This window comes from Loxodonta africana, chromosome 11 (assembly GCF_030014295.1).
Source record: "Loxodonta africana isolate mLoxAfr1 chromosome 11, mLoxAfr1.hap2, whole genome shotgun sequence".
NCBI lineage: Eukaryota > Metazoa > Chordata > Mammalia > Proboscidea > Elephantidae > Loxodonta > Loxodonta africana.
Genome location: NC_087352.1, coordinates 617,817 through 637,999, shown reverse-complemented (window position 1 = coordinate 637,999; position 20,183 = coordinate 617,817). Strand labels below are relative to the sequence as shown.

The following is a 20,183-nucleotide window of genomic DNA, read 5'->3' as shown; positions in this document are numbered from 1 at the left end:
ATTATGCAAGTGGATAATCTGAGGAAATACGGCTACCAAATTTGTTCCTTATGTTGCAAATAGTATTGCATTTTTATATTAACTTGAATTTTGTTCATCCCAAGATTTTGTAATTAATTTTGAAAGTATCAATATTAAACTCTTTCTACACATTAATAATTTAATCTAAAGTGAGTGATGATCAGTTTTAAGCAGTCTTAAAACGTTTTAATACAAAGAAAAACATGATGTAAAATATATATATTTTTTAAATTCTATTTTGTAAAATATACTAGAATTCACTGCAGCATTGAGTCACTTTAAAAATAGTATTGTGATTAAAAAATACTCCTAACATACTGTGTAAGTATTAAATTGAAGATTCGAAATACCTTTTCAGTAGGAAATTCTCAACTTAATACTATAAAATATACTGAAACAAACTTAATTTTATCTGGGAATGTTTCACTACTAAAACTTAATAGTCATGTAAAATCAATAAGAATTCATTCACAAAACAGTAGAAATACAAAGTATGCTATCAACCCTCATACATCAATACATAAAGGCAAAGAATAATAAAATATTTAATACTTTAATATTTATCCCAGTTCTAAGCTGAAGAATTGCATTAACATTACATAAAATAAACATTTTATTATATAGATTGAATTTGTACACAACTATACAGTCATTGCAATAAACCATAATTATACCTAATTAAAAGAAAAAATATCCCGATATTTTTTCAATTTAAGTTATCTCTGTTGTCTTGCAAGATGGATTTCAAACCTGAGAAAGCTCTCTCAACACTGACCTGAGTAGCTGGTGCACCCAAAACTACCACAGCAATTTCATGTACATGGGGATATTGTTAGCAATTTTCCCAAAATTAAAAAATACTTTTTTTCCTCAACTCTTTGTATATCATCAAAGCTTGTTAATATAGTCAATATTAACAGTACAGTCATTTGATCTCAATTTAACTTTTTTTAATTCCATCTCATCAACATTATCATTTTAAACGAGTATTTCCTGAATTGCGTTCTTTGTTACACTTTCATATTCTTCTTTTTCAGATTTTCTATCATATCCCAAATGTTTTTTAAATGTAATATGGCCTTCACCTTAAGTTCAGATCTAATTAAAATTTGATAACGAGGATCTAGATAAACTGTTCCTAATATGCTCTCATTGTCAATGATCACTTTTTTCCTGACGCTGCACTTTTCAATCAATGTGTTCCCAAGTGTATTATTAAGAATTCTTAATTTTAGCTTAGTTTCCATCCACATACCAAAAACCACTTACGGTTAAATGTTCACTTTGCAATCTTACCACAAATTTCTTTAAAGGTTTTAAAGTTTCCAAAATTAATTTGACATATGCTTGTTTGTCATTAGAACAGTAATATTTCGTATTATTCTCAGCTAAGACATGGCAGAGATTTTTGCATCCTAGTGAGGTTTCTAACATGTACTGTTCCACCTTGTTGGGCAATCCAGTACAGATTTCCTTATTTTCCAAAAATTTGGTAAACAACGTTAGAATATGAAGTATTCAAACAAGTTCATGACAGTCTCCTAAAAATCCTTCCAGGTCAGCATCCTTTATTGCATATTTAATAACTAATTGAAGTGTGTGCACAGCACACTTTATACCAGTCGATCTTTTCTCATAAACCTTGTCGCTTTCACTGCACCCTGTAATGATTAATGTCTACAAGTCAGAGCGCACTGTCAGAGTCTTCAAAGTTGTCATTTTGCCCTGATATTTGCCATTTGATTTCACTATCATTTCTGAGCACGTCAACAAGTTTAATCATATTAGAGCCATTATTTGCTGTTATGGAATAATCTGCTGTAAATGAATGTTGTACTTCTCTAAAATCTGATACACAGTGTTTTTTTATGTCCAGACCTGTCTTTAATTCTTTCATTCCCAGTGTCAACAGATGTTATCTTACTGTCTTGCGCGAACTGAGTGTTAATTTCCAGAATTGACCAACTCAACCTACAGGCAACATCCACGTTCAAAGAGAATATTAGTTTTTCTAGACTACTACTATTTTGGGGGCTAAATTTTAAGGACAAGCGAATTATTGTTTCCCTAATATCTGAGGTGATTAAAAAATTTTGACCAGTTGAAGCAATAAATGGATTTAAAACTTTACAGAATCCTGCATATTCAATTAACTGAAAGGAATAACCGTTAACAGTAACTAATTCGACACGCATCAACAATTGTTCACCTCGAGGCATTCTGCAACGGCAAACTCGTCTAATGTTTTTGTTGCTTACGCGGAACGCTTTCTTCAATCTTCTCAGTCTTCTTGGTTTGCACTGCATTGTATCCATCCGGACAGTGACACTTCAGGTGCCTCCCTCGAAACTTATCTGTGTTGCAAATTTTACATGTGGTTTTATATCAACCTTTTCATACCTGAAAATTCTTGACATGGATTTTCTCTGATTCGTTCCATACTAGAACTCAAGGGATAAGAAGTAATATTAACATTAAGACATATTTTATACTCACTATATTACATTTTTTTTTTTATATTACATTACAGTAAAAACAGGTCTTAAACTTTGGTCACATAAACATAATAGAATGCGTAAATACATTTGTAGAAATGAATTAGAGCCAGTGTGTATTAAAGTGCTTCTAGCCGTGTATCTTCAGTATATTAGAAAAACCGGCATAACTTCGATTTTACATTTGCATAGTCTGTTGTTTTCTTCCACTTAAAGTCCCACCTTACAAGTCTTGTACATTTATCCAGCACTTTGTGAAGAAAAATCCGTGATGCCATCAAGTTGTTTTCAGTGAAATAACAGTATATAGCAATTGAAACATTAATTTTCTTCCTTCTAGTTGCAGATTTTTTTTTTTGTTTTAGTTGCTGATGTTAACATTTTGATTTGTGAGATAAATATGTGGTATGTGTATAAACCCTAACCTCTATGCCTATAGTTATAAGGCATAACCTTTGGCCTTCTACCCTTTGGCCCCCAAAATTCATGGCCTAGCCACATGCAAAACACATTCACCCCATCACATCACCCCAAAAGTCTTAAATCAACTCCAACCCTAAAATCTCATCTAAATGAAATAAGGGCGAGACTTTCTGCATATTGTATCCCAGGGCAAAATTTCTTTTTCATGTGTGAGTCTGTGAATTCTGGACAATTTATCTGTTTCCAAAGCACAATGGTAAAACAGGCACAAGGTAGACATTTCCATCACAAATGGGAGAAATTGGAGGGAAAGAAGGGATAACAGGCACCAAGCAAGTCCAAAACCCAGCAGAACAATTCACGTTAACTCTCAAGACTAGAAAATAATCCCCAGTTCTCTGAGACTATCTAGGTAATGCCCCTGTCCTCCTGAATCTGAGTATTGGCCACCCTCTCTGGACACTTGGGGGAGATCCAAGGGGGACTCAGATGGACGAGGCGAACGGGGCTGCCCAAAGTCAAGGCAGCAGGGTTGCCATCCCAGTGGGTTTAGAAAGCAGAGCTGAAGCCCACTTTTCCTGTACCAAATTCTTAGTCACCTAGTGCTGCTATAACAGAAGTACCACAAGTGGATGGCTTTAACAAACAGAAATTTATATTTTCACAGTTTGGGAGGCTAGAAGTCCAAATTTAGGGTGCTGGCTCTAGGGGAAGGCTTTCTCTCTCTGTCAGCTCTGGAGAAATGTCCTTGTCTCTGCTCCTGGGCAATCTTCCTGTGGCTTGGCATCTCTCCTCCCCCATCTCTGCTTCTTTTGCTTGTTTAATCCCTTTTATATCTATCTCGAAAGAGATTGACTTGACATGGCCTACACTAATCCTGCTTCATTAACATAACAAAGACAACCCATTCCCAAATGTGATTATAACCAGAGGCATAGAGGTTAGGATTTACAACACATAATTTTGGGGGATGTATTTCAATCCATAACATGATAAAAACTCAAAAGATACTTTTCTATTGAGTAGGAATAGATAGTCCAGGCATTGTCGTGGGGAAGGAGAAGGTCAGGCCATGCCAACTGTCCCTTGAGGCTAATATTTCATAATTTTTCACCAGGTTCTTCTCTCTACTCAAACATACTTAGATTTTGAATACATATTAAGACTTTTACACCTCATACTATTTGGGATAAAAGTCCTTAATTCTAATGCCTTTGATATTGAGACTTAAATTAACCACAAACTGGGTAGCTGAAAACAATAGAAATTTACTCTCTCACAATTCTGGAGGCCAAAAGGCCAAAATCAAGGTGTCAGCAGAGCCATGCTCCCTCTGAAGGCTCTAAGGAAGAATCCTTCTCTGCCTCTTCCTAGCTTCTTGTGGCTGCTGGCACTCCTTGGCTTGTAGCTGCATCATTCCAATTTCTGCTCTATCTTCACATGGCCGTCTTTCCTCTGTGTGTGTCCGTCTCCAAATAACTCACTCCTTATAAGGATACCATCAATGCATATAGGACCCACCCTAATCCAGCATGACCTCAACTTGACTACATCTACAAAGACCACATTTCCAAATAAGGTCAATTTCACAGGCACTGGGGATAAGGCTTCAACACATTCCTGGGGGTACACAATTCACTCCATTACACGATCCATGTTTATTTTTTCCCCTAAATTGAAAGCTAATGGCTCAAACCCTGTCCCGTATGTGCCATTTTCACACTAATTTGAAATACTGCTTTATCACACTTTAAATGCTCATGTATAGATAGGTTTTTCTTTTGTAGGGTTCTAAAGATCTATTCTAAATACCCACGTCCCACAAAAAGACATATTTTCCTGTCCATTCTTGAAAAGTTTATTTCAATAAAATTTATTTTATTTCAATAAAATTTAGAATCATTTACTCAAGTTCCATGAGGAAATAAAAAAAAGGGACTTAACCAAGGATGTACAAATTAATTTGTGAGACACTACTGTTTTCAAAAAGAGAATACTCCCAACCAGAAGCATATTTTGCAGCGTTTGGAAAGATTTACACCAACGAATTACCTGTGAGATGTTATATGGTAATTCAGGAAAAAATAGAAAGTAATTTAATTTTATACTTCAGCATATATGTGGTTTCTTAAAAAAAAAAAAAAAAACACGTTACATTTGTAGTCTAGGCACATTCAGTCAATAAAAATATCTCCAGTACGGATTCAACCGTCAATGCGAGAAAGCCTCAGGAAGAAAGCAAAGCTAGGATATTTCAAAACACAGACACCTCTTCCCAAATCTCAAGCTGGGGCACTTACTATCTTTCTCACCTATCATTACTTGGTACAATAAAACCCTCTTCTACCCATGCACAATCCCGGTTCTCATGAATTCACCATTCCCCAAACTCTCCCTGAGGCTGAGTCTCCTGGGTCATCTCTGGCCCTGGAGAATCAAAATGAAATAAGCACCAGTTTTTGCCAACTCTCTTGTTCTCTCACATAGGCCAGACCTACATCAAAAGAGACAAGCTCTAGAGGTCGCTTCCACAACATGCAGGTTACTGTGGAAGAAGTGTTCTAGGATGCTTGGGAAACCACACTGAATAGTCTGCTTCCTAATTTCAGCCTATTTTAAAAGTACTCTCTCTCTCTCTTCAAGTTACCTGAGTGATCTTCCACAAACCACCATCCTAGAGAAAGGGACAGCTTTTGGAGACGGGCCAGCAGGTCTCCTTTGGGTAGACTGGAGATGCTGACTCTTGGGCATCTCTGCTTCGATGCCTGGCAATGACTGACTGATTACTAACACCACACCACAGCCAAACTCTGCAAAAAGACCTCTGCCCTATGTGTGTCCTTTGGTGTTTTATAAAGTGTGACTTCTGGCTAAAGGCTTCACTGCACTCCTTGTAGACACAAAGTTTCTATCCTGAGTGTGTCCTCTGATGTCTGGTGAGGTTTGGCTTCTGACTAAATCGTCACCCACACTTCTTGCAAATATAAGCCTTCTCCCCTGAATGCATCATCTGGTGTCTGACGAGGTGTGACTGTCAGCTAAAGCCTTGCCCACACTCCCGGCACACATGAGGCTTCCCCCCAGAATGTGTCCTCCTGTGCCTGAACAGGTTCGGCTTCTGGCCGAAGCTTCTACCACACCCCCTTCATATGAAAGGCTTTCCCCCTGAGTGTGTCCTCTGGTGTGAGATGAGGGTTGACTTATCGTTGAAGCCTCGCCCACACTCCCTGCATAAAACGGCTTCTCCCCTGAGTGTGCCCTCTGGTGTGTGATAAGGGTTGATTTCCGAGTAAAGCCCCGTCCGCACTCCCTGCATACAAATGGCTTCTCCCCTGAGTGTGACCTCTGGTGTTTGTTGAGGTTTGACTTCAGGCTAAAGCACTGCTCACACTCCAGACACACATAAGGCTTAACCCCTGAGTGTGTCCTCTGATGTGTCTTGAGATTTGACTTCCAGCTAAAGTGACGCCCACATTCTGTGCATACAAATGGCTTCTCTCCCGTGTGCGTCCTTAGGTGTCTGACAAGATGTGACTTCTGGCTAAAGGCTTGCTCACATTCCCTGCAAACGTAAGGCTTCTCTCCAGAATGTGTCCTCTTGTGTCTACTGAGGTGTGAATTCTGGCAAAAGCCACGCCCACATTCTCTGCAAACATAAGGCTTCTCTCCAGAGTGTACCCTCTGGTGTGTGATGAGGTTTGGCTTCAGGCTAAAGCTCTGCCCACATTCCTTGCATACATAAGGCTTGATCCCTGAATGTGTCCTCTGATGTGTGAAGAGGTTTGACTTCCAAGTAAAGCCTCGTCCACACTCCTTGCACACATAAGGCTTCTCCCCTGAATGTGTCCTCTGGTGCGTGAGGAGGTTTGACTTCCAGGTAAAGCCCCGCCCACATTCCCTGCACACATAAGGCTTTTCCCCAGAGTGTGTCCCCTGGTTTTTGATGAGGGCTGACAAACTGCCCAAGTCTTGTCCCCACTCATTGTACATGTAAGATGTCTCCCCTGTGTGTCCCTTCTCGAGGTCGAGTAGATTTGACCTCTTGATAAAGCCCAGTCCAAGCTCTCCGTATTTGATTGCTTCAAATCCTGAGATTTCTAAATCATTAAAGACTTTGTCTGTTTCCTCAAGGTCTGTCCTCTGTTCTGAGCTGGGCCCTATATCCACCACTGTGTTGTCTTCCTTGGGCCAGACAGGCTGCTCTTCAGGTGGGCTGGAGAACGCCTTTGAGGCGGTGCTCTTGTTTGCTCTCCTGAGCGAGGTTTTGGAGTCCTCTTTCTGTTGAACTTCTGCTTTGTCACTTGAGCAGCGAGGATCAAAAAGGTGCTCCTGCTGCTGTTTCTGACCTCCTGGATTTTGTTTCCCTGGATGGAAATGATTTTCTGGATATAAACTTGGGAATATTTGAGGGAAATGACTGAGCCACCCATGCTGGCTGAGGGCTTGCTGACTGGAGAATGCCAGATGGCAGAAGGGATGAGGTTGAATTTCTGCTTTTGATCCTCCTAAAGAAAGAATATTTTCAGTCAGAGTTATCAAAGTTAGGCCTGCCTAGGCCACTCTGCCTTATCTAATAGATACGCCCCACTGATCATCCATAATGTGGAATTCATTCCAAGTACATTTACATCACAAGGTGTCTCCAACCAAGACATTCTTCCCCAGATCTGTCTTTTATTTCGCATTACACATTGCATTTTCTATTGCAGGAGTCAGCAAATGCCTGGTAGGCTAAATCCAGCCTGTACCCTGTTTTTGTATGGCCCACCAGCTAGAAACCGCTTTTACATTTTTAATAAAATTTTTACATTTACATTTAATAAAATCTTATATTTTTTTTTAAAAAAAGACTATGCAACAGAAAATGCATGTGGTCTGAAAGACTTAAAACATTTATTATATGTCCATTTCTAGGAAAAGTTTATTGACCCTTATTCTGTTGCAATGCAGAAAACCCACACCAAAGACATTTTCACATTATCTGGCACACTAAACATTTTCATGGGTTCTAGAAATCAACCAAAGCATATAATAAATTGAAAAACGTTTATTAGTGGGAAAACACTGAACTTAAAATAAGAACAGCAGCAGTCTCTGACATCATTGCCTGGAGATGCTGTCACCCCTTATGGCCCCCAGCTCGGTCAGCGTGGTCGTTTCACCAGGGCAGGCCATGAAACCACCAATTTTGTTACTGCTGGAGGGGGTGCACTTGATTTGGAATGGAAGGTGAAAAGCCAATGCCTAGTGGAGCTGTCAATAAAAGTAGTTATCCGGTGGTAAACAAAAACGGACGGCCAGCAATTCTGCTAGTATGAGGCTGTGGTTTTAGTTGGGATGAAAAACAGACTGGTGGACTAGTCAGAAATTTAACAGGGAGACACTGGAAATAAGACAGGAAGGAAAGGGCTTGATAAGGTCTTCGAACAACTCTAGCTGACTAGAAGGCTGTGATCACAAATAAGAAAGACTACAAGGGGCCCAAGCTATCCATATATCCCTGCCTGACAAGGAGGCTGCAACCAGGTATAGAAAAGGACAAGAAAGCCCAGTGGAAAGTAATAGCTGGGGAAGACTGAACACTGCCTGAATGCCTTCTACACCCTGAACACTTACCCGTCAGCGCAGCGTTGCTGGCTCAAGGCCTTTAAGCACAACCCGTGGCCGATTATTACAGGCTGCTGAGCCATGCAGACACAAAGCTGACATCTACAAAGCCAGGGTGAAAATAATCACAAGAATGCTTTTTTTTTTTTTACATAATGAGCAGAAACATCATCTCCACAGAGGAGACGTATTTCACAGACTTAATCTAGAGAAGTCACAGAACAAAGACCAGCAACAACAATCTGCAGGCAGGGAATATAAGCAGGTATCGGAGGTGTAATATCTAAATATTATAAAAATATAAATAATAAAGTACAACATATATTTATCAAAATATGTTATAAAAAGTTATACTGTAAATAATAAATATAAAATGTAGTTATTTAAAATATCAAATTTTAAAAGAAGTAGGAAAAATGGACTCATACTTAAGAAACTGTCTGTGAGTGGTTTCAGATGTTGGTTTAGGAAAAAAAATTTCAAAGCTGATACCATATATATGTGTTCAAATACTAAAGAAATAGGTAAAAAAAATTAAAGGAAAGTACGATAACAATGAAGGAACCCTGAGGATGCCATGGTTAAGTGCTCAGCTACTAACTGGAAAGTCGACAATTTGAACCCACCAGCTGCTCCATAGGAGAAAAGACCTAGTGATCTGCTCCTGTAAAGATTACAGTCTAGGAAACCTTACAGAGCAGTTCTACTCTGTCCTATAGGGTCACTACGAGTAGGAGTCAACTTGAAGGCACACAACAATGACAACAGTGTAACAGTGACTCAACAAATAGAGAAAATAAAGAATTGCTGTTGTGCGCCATCAAGCTGATTTCCCCTCATAATGAGTTTGTATTTTATTATTATTCGTAGCTTGCTGTAATCTTAAAATACTGCGTAATAAATTTTTTAAAAATATGGGAGCTGGAAAAGTGGAGATCATCAATTATGCTCAGCGTTAAGAGCAATTGGGAAGTATTTAGGAGCACAGCAGGCTTAACGTTCATGGGTAGGTGCAGTCTTTAAGATTCGTGAAGGAGAAAGGAGCTCAGGTTGAGGGAAGACAGCATGATGGAGAAGGCAGGCCACGTGAGAGACGATGAGGGGAGGCTTCCTAAAAAGAAAACAAGGAAAGCCCTTCCTTGAACTGAAGATGATATTCTAGAACGGAGATCATGCCAGGCAGTCTTACTAGCGACCTAACAGACCTCATACGCCCGCAAAAGCTGGGTGATGAATAAGGAAGACAGAAGAATTGACACCTTTGAATTGCGGTGCTGGCGAAGAATACTGAATATACCATGACTGCCAAAAGAACGAAGAAATCTGTCTTGGAATAAGTACCTCCAGAATGCTCCCTGGAAGCAAGGATGGCAAGACTAAATAATAAGTCTAAATAATATCTTTATGATCTTGACAGAAAGTAAGAGTTCTTAAATCAGACACACACAAAAACACAAACATATAAAGACTGACAAACCCAATAATATTAAACTTAAAATTACTACAAAAGGCCATATTGAAAACGGGTAATTTTAATAACACTCTTGAAATGAGAAAACTCTAAGTGACAGAGAACAGATCAGGTGAAGGTTGGGAGGAGGGTAGCACAAGGGAGCCTCTTTGGCTCATACATTTTGGACATGTTATCAGGAGGGACCAGTCCCTGGAGAAGGACATCATGTTTGGTAAAGGAAAGGATCACTAAAAAAGAGGAAGACCCTCAATTAGATGAACTGACACCGTGGCTAACAACGGGCTCAAGCCTAACAATGACTGCCAGCATGGCACAGGATCGGGCAGTGTTTCCTTCTGTTGTATACTGGGTCTCTATGAGCCAGAACCAAACTCGACAGCACCTAACAACAATAGCCCTGGAGAAGAGGTCCCTCCTGAATACCTGAGGTGCCTCCCCCTTCCCCACCTGCCAAGCTGCTGACTGTCCCATCTGCCCGGGGTTCCCACTCACCTGGACAGAGGTCCAGCAGATGTTTTCTCTCCTCTTCCCAGGGCTCCTCCCCTTGCTCCAGCTGAGTAATGAGTTTTGGTTTGGAAAATGGAATACCTGCTCACAGGGAAAGAAAACAAGGAGACTCTTGGTTATAGGCTCGAGGGGCCATTCCAGAACTTAGACCCCAAATAGGTAGGGAAACTCAGAGGGTGGTCCAAAGGGACTATGAGTAGTAATTCTCTGCAGAAGGGCTAAGGAAGAGGTGGTTCCAATCAGAGAGAGCATATTGACGCTTGGTGAATGAACATCTCCTGGGTTTGGAGCAAGATAATGTTAGAAGTGAATTCAGTCTTGGGAAAGAGGCCTGGAAATGCAGTGTCACACACAACGTGAACCAACCTACCTGCTTCCGACCCTTCTAAATCCAGATTTACCCTAAGCGAAATGCTAAATGATTACTTTTAAGCCCAACTCTAAGGCAGAGCTGCTTCACATGTAGCCTCTCACAGTGAGTGGAAGACGCTCTGTGGGGTGGATTTTAAGTGCTAGAGGAAGCCATCCTTACCCAGTGAGACCAAGTGGTTGCAGGTCTCCAGCATCACTTCTCCATACAGGGTCCTCTGAGCAGGGCTCAGCAACTTCCACTCCTCTTGGGTGAAGTCCACAGCCACATCCCTGAACGCCACGAAAGCCTTTAACACAAAACACACCCCTGCTCATCCAGGAGCTAGCCTGGCCCACAGTTGAGGATGAGAGGTCAAAAGGCTGCCCTGAGGGAGGGAGGTAAGATTTCTAGACCCTTCTCTGGATTCCGACCCTGGTGCCAAGGATGCAATGACCATCATTCTCCCATCTCTATCCAGCAAGCATCCCTTGTGTACCTGTTACTGCCAACACCCCAGGCTGGCTGCTGTGTGAAATTAAAAACAAACAACGAACAATCCCTACACCTGGGCAGCTTTAAATCTAGGCAGAGAAGAGGGAGACATCAAACAGACGCAAAAATTAAAAAACGGTAAAAAATAATCATCTAAGTTTGAAGCATTTCACAGACTACTTAATCTGTGTTCTCCTTGAAACAGCTGAGCCTCCAGGGGGTGCAAAGAGCCCACCAATTCATTCTCCCTGCCCCTACCTCACACTGCCCCTCTTCCTGCTCAGGCCCAAGAAGTACAAGGAAGTAGTGGTAAAGAGCATGGACTCACACCACATTCCTAGATTTGGAACCCACCTTTGACCCCAACTAGTGTAACCTTGGGTAAATTAAGTTAACCTCTCATTGTGAAATAACAGTGCTTATCTCACAGGGTTGTGGTGAGGATTGAAAGAGTTGATGGACATAAGCACTCAGGCAACAGGAGTTAGGTCAAGGGGAGGTCTGCCTAGATAAAAGTAATCCATCCTATGTCTGAGGGAGAAAAAATCCACAGGATCTGGTGGAAGGAATCCAGGTCCTTTGTCTTTGCCAGGCTTCTGGTTGCTTCTCTGCAGCCCTGACTCTGCCATTTCAGAAATCTAGAGCCTCCTCCTGCCCTCCACAAGGGGGGTCTGGGTTTCCTGGAACAGGAGCCAACTAGCTGCCAATTTGTTAGCTGTCCCTCACTCATGGTGACCCCACGCACAACAGAACATGATGCCGTCTGGTCCTGTGCCACCCCCATGATCAGCTGCGGATCACACGGTTGTGATCCATGAGGTTTTCACTGAGTGCATCAGCAGACCTTTCTTCCTAGTCTTAGTCTGGAAGCTCTGCTGAAACCTGTTCAGCATCCTAGCAACATGCGAGCCACTTGATGAAACCGACGTAACCACTAGAGGGAAGCAGTGAGGCACTTATGTGCCACGAGATTCAGGCCGTATTTGTTTATAACGTCGTCATCTTAAAGATGCTGGCAGTTCTACTTTGTTCTATAGGGTAGCTATGAGTCGGAATTGACTCGACGGCAACAGGTTTCGTTTTTTTTGGTTTTCGTCAAGGAGACGTACTTTACACCGTGCGGATGACGCCAGAGGATTATGTACACTTTAATTCACAATGGAGTGCACTTGCATTTCCACCTCATCAGGGGTATCTGATATCCACAGGTACCTCCGTGGGGGGCCCCAGGTAGAGCTGGCCTAGCAGAAAAGGCATTTTCTTCTGCTCAGTCTAGTCACAAAATTTTGCAGGATATAGTAAACCCATTAAAAAATAATAATAAAAAAAAGTAACCCATCCCTTCGCCAGGTGAAGAGTGGCCACATGGTCATCGCTGACGAACAAGCCACAAGAAGTCTGCTGGAGGATTCTGGCAGGTTTCTTTGTTTTTAAAAAGACAGAGTAATGGGAAGCTAACATTTCTCCTGATGCTTATAAACCAGGGCACAGGTTCTCACGCAGGTAGCGGAGTCTAACACACTGGCTTTACGTGTGGTCTCTGAAGCCACAGCATCAGGGTCTTGTTAGAAATCCAAATTCTCTGGCCTCACTGAATCAGAAATGCTGGGGTAGGGCCCAGCAACCTGAGTTTTCACGAGCTCTCCAGGTGATTCTGATGCACACTAAAGTCTGAGACTCATTCAATGTCTAAAAGTACAAACTCTGGAGACAAAGTTGTGTTCAGGTCACAGAGTCTCCCCACTTTCCCACCCCTAGCCCCGCAACCTTCCCTCACTAACTTAGTCTCTGTAAACTTCCTATAAGACGGTTATCATAATAGTACTTACCTTACAGAGTCGCTGTGAGAATTAACGTTACCCTTGGCAAACATCCTATGACCTGGGGAGGAATCATCTGGGTGAAGCTGACTGTGGAGAACAGCGGATGGAGGAAAGAACCCTGGTCCTTGTTAAGCCTGTGGAGCTACAGGACCAGCCCCAAAGTTGGGCTACCTTTTATGTGAGCTAAGTTCCGTACTGTTTAGACAAACCTGAGCAGGGTTTTCTGTTGCTTGCAGCCAAAACACCCCATTAGTAGATTTTTATACCGACGGGTCCCAATGAATGATGCCCCCCTGTTTCTACCCTTTATGCATTCCCCTAAACTAATCCCAATGAATCGTATCTCTGTATCTACACTCCTGTGTTATTCTCTTCCACAATGACTCTGGACATCAGCAAACAACACAAGCAGAGACTTAAAAGGTGACTTACTTTTATTCAATGGGACATTAGTGACCATGATTCAAGCAAAGGTTTGAAAGGTATTTGGGTTCAGGGCTGGCCCTCACTTTCTGTGCAGGGAACCCTGAGATCCCTGTGTAAACAACCTGAGCCTGCCTGCTGGAAGGGCCACAAGAAAGAAGAACCAACACATCCCGGACAAACAGCCCGCCAATCACCAGACACGTGAGGCCATCCAGCTGCAGCTGAGCAACCAGCTGCCCTCGCCACAGGAGGAAGCGGCCCAGGCGAGCTGACAGAGGAACCGCTCAGCTGTACCCAGCCTAACTGCTGACCACAGAATTGTGAGCTAATATACGATTTTGTTTTAAGGTATTATGTTTTCTAAGCCTCTAAACTGGTACACAGAAGTGAAGTGCTGCCATAGCAAATACCTAAAGCTTGTGACATTGGCTTTGGGACCGGGACATAGGCAGAGAGCATCCAGGAAACCGTTAGCAAAGATTGGAAAAGTAAACAAACTGCTAGTGGTGCCTGGAAAAGTGGTGAGGAAACTGCCATGGTAGCTTGAAAAAGGCGACCCACAGTATGTATTAGCAAATTTATGGCCTGCAATAATTTGGGAAACAGAAAATATTCCTAAGGAATTTCAGATCTGGCTTAGATCTCCAGAAAGCCTGTATAAAGTTTCAGTTGGATGTTTCCAACTACATATAATAATACAGAAAGAAAAGAGCTAAAGAAGCAATTAAATAGTTTTAAGCATAGATCAGAGGAAATATAGATAAACAAGTACTTGCTGCAGTAAAAAATAAAACGGTTTTACACCTGCCAGCAAAAAAAAAAAAAAAAAAAGTCTAGAAATAAGAGATGGGATTCAGGGTAAAAAGACCCCTTAAAACCTCTGAAAGTGTTAATATGGTGCCTAGTAGGCTCTCTTAGCCAGACAAATGTGCTCCTGAGATTCTTATGGGCATTTGGGGTCCCAGAGCAATTCCAAAGATGAGAAGCCTATCTGGAAAAGAATTGTGAGTGTAGCTTTTGTCTCACAGAGTGGACTGTAATCTGATACATAGGAAACACATAAAGTTCTTGAGGAAGTTGTATGATTGGACTAAAAAGGCTAGAGATGGTTCAAAACTTAAGCCTCCTATGTGCCTCCCATTCTTCCACTTTTTGAAGGGGAGTATCTATTGAAGTTTCCCTGTCCTGTATCACCACTGTATGTTAGGTGGATGGCTGGGATGGTGGGGGGTGGGAGGGGGAAGCAGGCAAATAACTTGTTTTTTTAGTACAGAGGTCTCTGACTCAAAAGGAGTCTCAACGAAGAAGCCTTAGCCACATCCAAACAGATGCACATAAGTTACTGGACTTTGAGTCTAAGGATGAAACTTTCTGGTATCCTGGGAAGGGGATGAGTGCATCTTGCACATGGGAAGGCTATGAATCACTGGGGCTAGAGGGTAGACTGGGGTAGTTACAGTAATGACCCCAGTGAATCATATCTCCCTGTATCTATATTCTTGTGTTATCCCCTTCCATAATGACTCTGGACTTGGCTATGTGACTTGCTTTGTCCAAAGCGACATTAGAAACATGACCCAAGCAGATACAGGCGCTTGTGGCCCCTCTCTCGCTGTGCACAGAAACCCAACCCCAGCAGCATTTGACAAAGCCCAGAGTTTCTGGAACAAGCCCAGGCCCACATGGAAGAGAACCAAGAAGAACAAAGGCATCCCAGCCAACCAGCCTGATAACTGTCACACATGGATCATCATCAAGCCCCTGTCAAGCCGCCAACTGACTGCAACATGAGTGAGCCCAGGTGAAATCTGCACAGCACTCACCTGAGCCCAGCCCAAAATGCCGACCTACTAAATTGTGTGCTAATAAGTGATTTTGTTTCAAGCCACTAAGGTTTGGGCGGTTTACTATGCAGCAAAGGGTAACTGATACACTGATAGAGAAATCATGTTATATGAAAAATTTTGCAGCTAACATCATTCTTGGCTTGCTGAGATCTCGATGATGTCAGAAACTTTTAGATTTACAAGAGTAACAGATTCAACCTACCCATTTCTCACTCTCCCTTAGAACATGGACTCATTAAAGGGAACGCAGAACAGATTCACTTAAACTACTTGAACAGTTAATTCTTCCTTTTTTTCAACTGAGAGCATAAAAATGGAATTTATCTAAATTACAGGCGTATACAAGATGACTTTGCTGTGGTGGCAATGAACACATTTTTGAACGAATAATCAAAATATCATGTCACATGAGACTATGTGGGCAACTCCTGTCTGGAGGCAAGATGAGAAGGCAGAAGGGGACAAGAGCTGGTTGAATGCACACAGGGAATACAGGTGGGGAGGAGGAGTGTGCCGTCACATTAGGCGGAGAGTAGCTTGGGTTACATAGCAAGGTGTGTATAAATTTTTGTATGAGAGACTGACTTGATTTATAAACTTTCACTTAAAGCACAATTAAAAAAAAAATTTGGCTTCTTAACTTAGAAGTAAAAAAAAAAAAAGTGATGTCAGACAACATGACAAAACCTTTGAAATCAGTACTGTTCTAAATACCTAAGACACTGTTGGGAGCCCCTGATGGCTTCTGAACAGAAAAGTGATGTTACTGTAACATTTGGGGGAATAAAGATCACAGAAACATGCAGTGGGCAGCAAAGGACCATGCCAACATACGGAAACATATCAGGACATCACTGTTGGCATCCACGTAAGAGGAGAAAAAGGTCTGCACTGGCAGGTCCACCCCGGGCATGTAAAACTGCACAGAGTACAGACACGATGAAGGAAGAAGGGAGGCTCAAAAAGGGAAGAAACAACGGAAGGAGCAAAATTTCAGAAGAAGCAGAGTTCAGAGTGTGTGAGTGCGCAATGCTTCCAAACAGTCATTTCTATTCCCGTTGTCCCGTTTGTTTTTAGAACATGAATCTGTAAAAGCATGTCACGCACACGGTTGACACGGAAGCATTATATACAACAGCTAAACAATAAACTGGTCACTGCACAGCCAGTTCCCACTCGTGTGCCTCGCGTGTGTCCGAGCAGAACCGTGCTACAGGGCCCTCAATGGCTGATTTGTCAGCGGTAGGTCGCCAGGCCTTTCCTCCAAGGGGTGCCTCTAGGTGGACTCAAACCTCCAACCTTTCGGTTAGCAGCCAAGCACTATAACGGTTTGCACCACCAAGGAACAAGCTTAATGTCCAAAAATTGGGAAATGGTGGATGGATTCATTCATTCCATGTATTAGTCTGGAAATCGATTTCTGTGCAATAAATGCTGGCTGTTCCATCATCTTTAAAAATATGGGTCTTGGTAGATCCACTGTCACTAGCTTTAATACACTATGATTTTATCATTAAGGCCTGTCTAAGTGTATGTATGTAGATATATATGTATGGATGGATATGGATATGTTAACTAATTTAATTAAACCAAAACTAAATGATAGATGAACACCAGAATAAAATGGAAGACTCACAAGTGTGCAAGCTGTACTGTACACAGCAGACAATCAGCAAGTTTGCTGAATGGAATCAGTGAAAAAATGCCAAGAATTAGTAACATGTGTCTGAGAGCCCATGTCGTTTGTTACAAGTTTAATACAAATTCCAATTTATCCTCTCAGGCAATGGTCCTTTGCAGAGACACTTAATGTACTGTATATTTGCCTAGATTTTTCCATCTAATTCAGATGTCATGTATTATCAGCGTACCTGGAAATTCAACCCAAACTGGCTGAAGTATGCGGTTAATTATATGCCTCAAATAACATGTACCAAAACAAACAACAGAAACTCCTTTGTTACTTAGTTCCTTCAAATTGATTTAAGGCTGTGGTTCCTTAATGTATCAACCACTGCAGGAGTGCCAGTCACTCCTCTAGGCACAGAGGTTTCATCTTAAACAACTTAGCCATCCCAATGCTTTGCCCTTTCAGCAATTTTTCCTGAGTAAAATACTTTCTGAAAAAAGTTATACTGACGAAGATGTTAGTTGTATACAGGATACAGCTCAGGGTCAACCTAAGGGTCTTACTGAGAGTCGGAGAGGTGGGGCAGGAAAGGTCAGCTGACACAAACGTCCGGCTTTTCCCTGCAAACCAGAAAGCTTCCCTATTAACGTGAAGAGTGGTAAAGAATGAACACACACAAGATTCAGTGTGACCTTGGGAAATGCTCTGAATTGCAATTCTTATGCATTCTTGGTACCGACACTTTCAAATGAAGTATCTTACAAATAAGAAACACAGAATTCTGCATGTTTTTCTGATAATATCCAGGAACAGACAACTCTCCATACCAGGCGACCAAGATTAAGAATTCATCCAGACTTCCTTTTCTGTCCAAATTCTACTCTGATTTGTTGATAGGACAGTCAAGGCAAATTTGAAATAGCCAAATCAACTCATACCAAAAACGACAGTGAACCAGACTGGCAACTGCGTAGTGGTTCAATAAATGTTAATTACATTCAATTAAGCCAGGTACATCACAGACATCATTCTCAGGGATTAGAAAGCTTTTCTTTAAGCCCTATACATTGACAACCACTATTTCCCATATATCACTGATTTCCTATGTCAAATTCCTTCTCAACATCCTTCAAAGACAAAGCCTACACTCTTCAACCTGGCGCTCAGAATTGTTTGATTTATCCCTACCCAGGCTCAGACGTGGAATATGCACATCCTTCAGGAACCTGGTGGTGCAGTGGTTAAGAGCTCGGCTGCTAACCAAAAGGTCGGCAGCTCAAACCCAACAGCTGCTCCTTGGAAAGCCTATGGGGCAGTTCTACTCTGTCCTGTAGGGTTGCTATGAGTCGCAATCGACTCAATGGCAATGGAGAAAAAAAAAAAAGAATCAGAAACTAAGTAGGGAATAAAAATTAGGAGAGGCAGGCACAATGTGAACCAATCAATGGTTTCAACCTTGGTGTGGAAGACACAGAAAGCACAGTAAATAGACTCCACGGGTCCTGTCTAAATGAGGAAGGCACTGTTCAGCTCAAGCTGCCTGACACCAATACACAGTGCAGGCTCAGGGCAGATATACTTCCGAGAAGCAGGCAATCCAAAACTTTTGGTGAAATCTCTGAATTGCCAAATGCTGAAAATGCTCTCAAATGTAAAACCCAGGTCAGACCGTATCAGACCGTTCCCTGCTCCACATGTGGACAACTAGTCTGTATCTCCGCCTGTACATATTTAAAAAGTCAATCTTAAGTAGGTCCACTGATCAGTACGATCCGCTTGCACTGTGGCAAGGGGAGTGTGCGCAGTGGCCCAGCTTCTAAGAGTAACCACGCATCCTGCCCTCCTCCCAGCGGCATTTCTTCCCCCAACTTTCCAACTTACCAAGCCCTTGAGAAACAGCACAAACAGCCCTGCTCCCCTTGGACGCTCCCTCTCCAACCACTTCAGGCCTCCTGGATCTCTGCTGCCCCTGCCTTTCACCCATATCACCGAACAGCTGAGCAGGGACGTTCCTGTATTTTTATTTAAACCGCTCCATGTGTGTTGTTTACAGCGAACTACTGCGTGGATGACTGAGGCAGCGATGGAGCATAAAGGGATGCTGGAGGACGCCACGTAAGTGGAGCCCCTCCTCCAGGACCTGGAGTGGAGGTACCAGCAAGCCAGCTCCAAGGCAAGACAAGGGAATGGATCCATCCTGGTGACAGCAAGATGGAATTACAGAAAATTCTCACCTCTTTCCTGGCTTTCAGGAGCCCCATGGCCATTTTCCCGGTTTCCTGAGTGCTCTCCCTGGAGAAGAGCAAAGTCTCATTAGACCGATCTGGGGACGTAAAGAAAAATGACAGAGTGCCTAGGTAGAAACCCCCTCCCTACAAGCTGAAGCGGGGTTTGCCCCAGAGCCCCACAATCGAAGGTCGAGGGTGTCACAAACTTCATCAGCGCAGCCCAATTCCCAGCAACAGCCCCGGGAAAGGGCCCAGGGCGGCAGAGCACCCAGGAGCTCAGCGCCAACCTCCGGCCACGGCGTGAGGCCTGTAGGGGCGAAGGGAAGGGGAAAGTCCTGCAGGAGCGCGCCCGAGCTTACAGGCAGCTCTGCCTCTCCCAGCCGGTGGCCCCGCGAGTCAAACCGGGACGAGCAGAGGGACGTGCTGGCTGGACGAGGCCATGCCGACAGGGCCAGACCATGCCCAGAGCGCACTCACGGTCCCCGGGTGCGCGCTGCCGACCCTGAGGCTGAAGCCGGGGGAACAAGGAAGTGCCGGGCGGAAGAGACGCTGGGCCATCGGCTGCCAACCTGCCTTCCAGGTCAGACCCACCAACAGGAAGTGCTCCTACTTACGGGGCGGGACTAAGGGAGGACGGAAGCGGCCGCAAAGGCCTCTGGGGAATGTAGTCCTTGAGTTAGAGAGGCAGGAGGGGGCGTTGCCTTTGCCGAGGCAGGGGGACGGTGACATCCGCACCTGTTATAAAACCAAGATTAGGAGGAGTCAATCCCTATCACAGGGTTCGGAAGCTTCTCCTCAGAGGTCCAGGGAGATCTGCGGATCGCGACAGCGTCGCGGGAACGCCCGAAGATTCTGGAA

At 42.9% G+C, this 20,183-nt stretch overlaps 1 protein-coding gene across 1 annotated transcript; it reads right to left on the bottom strand.

The window, feature by feature from the left end:
- Positions 1 to 599: 599 nt before the first annotated feature.
- On the bottom strand, positions 600 to 19,792 carry LOC100660932 (zinc finger protein 875). Its single transcript, XM_010601592.3, has 5 exons — positions 19,685 to 19,792; positions 19,332 to 19,389; positions 11,060 to 11,186; positions 10,513 to 10,608; positions 600 to 7,444 (listed from the first exon to the last, which is right to left on the bottom strand). The coding sequence occupies exons 1-5, from the start codon at positions 19,783 to 19,785 to the stop codon at positions 5,946 to 5,948; spliced, it is 1,881 nt and encodes a 626-aa protein (XP_010599894.2). The 5' UTR covers positions 19,786 to 19,792; the 3' UTR covers positions 600 to 5,945.
- Between the last annotated feature and the right edge of the window lie 391 nt (positions 19,793 to 20,183).

Coding starts and splice junctions, on each gene's coding strand:
- LOC100660932 (XM_010601592.3), bottom strand. CDS start 19,785: ATGGTCTGGCCCTGTCGGCATGGCCTCGTCCAGCCAGCACGTCCCTCT. Junction 19,390..19,684: donor TGGGAGAGGCAGAGCTGCCT/GTAAGCTCGGGC, acceptor GCTCTTCTCCAG/GGAGAGCACTCAGGAAACCG. Junction 10,609..11,059: donor CAACCACTTGGTCTCACTGG/GTAAGGATGGCT, acceptor CCCTGTGAGCAG/GTATTCCATTTTCCAAACCA.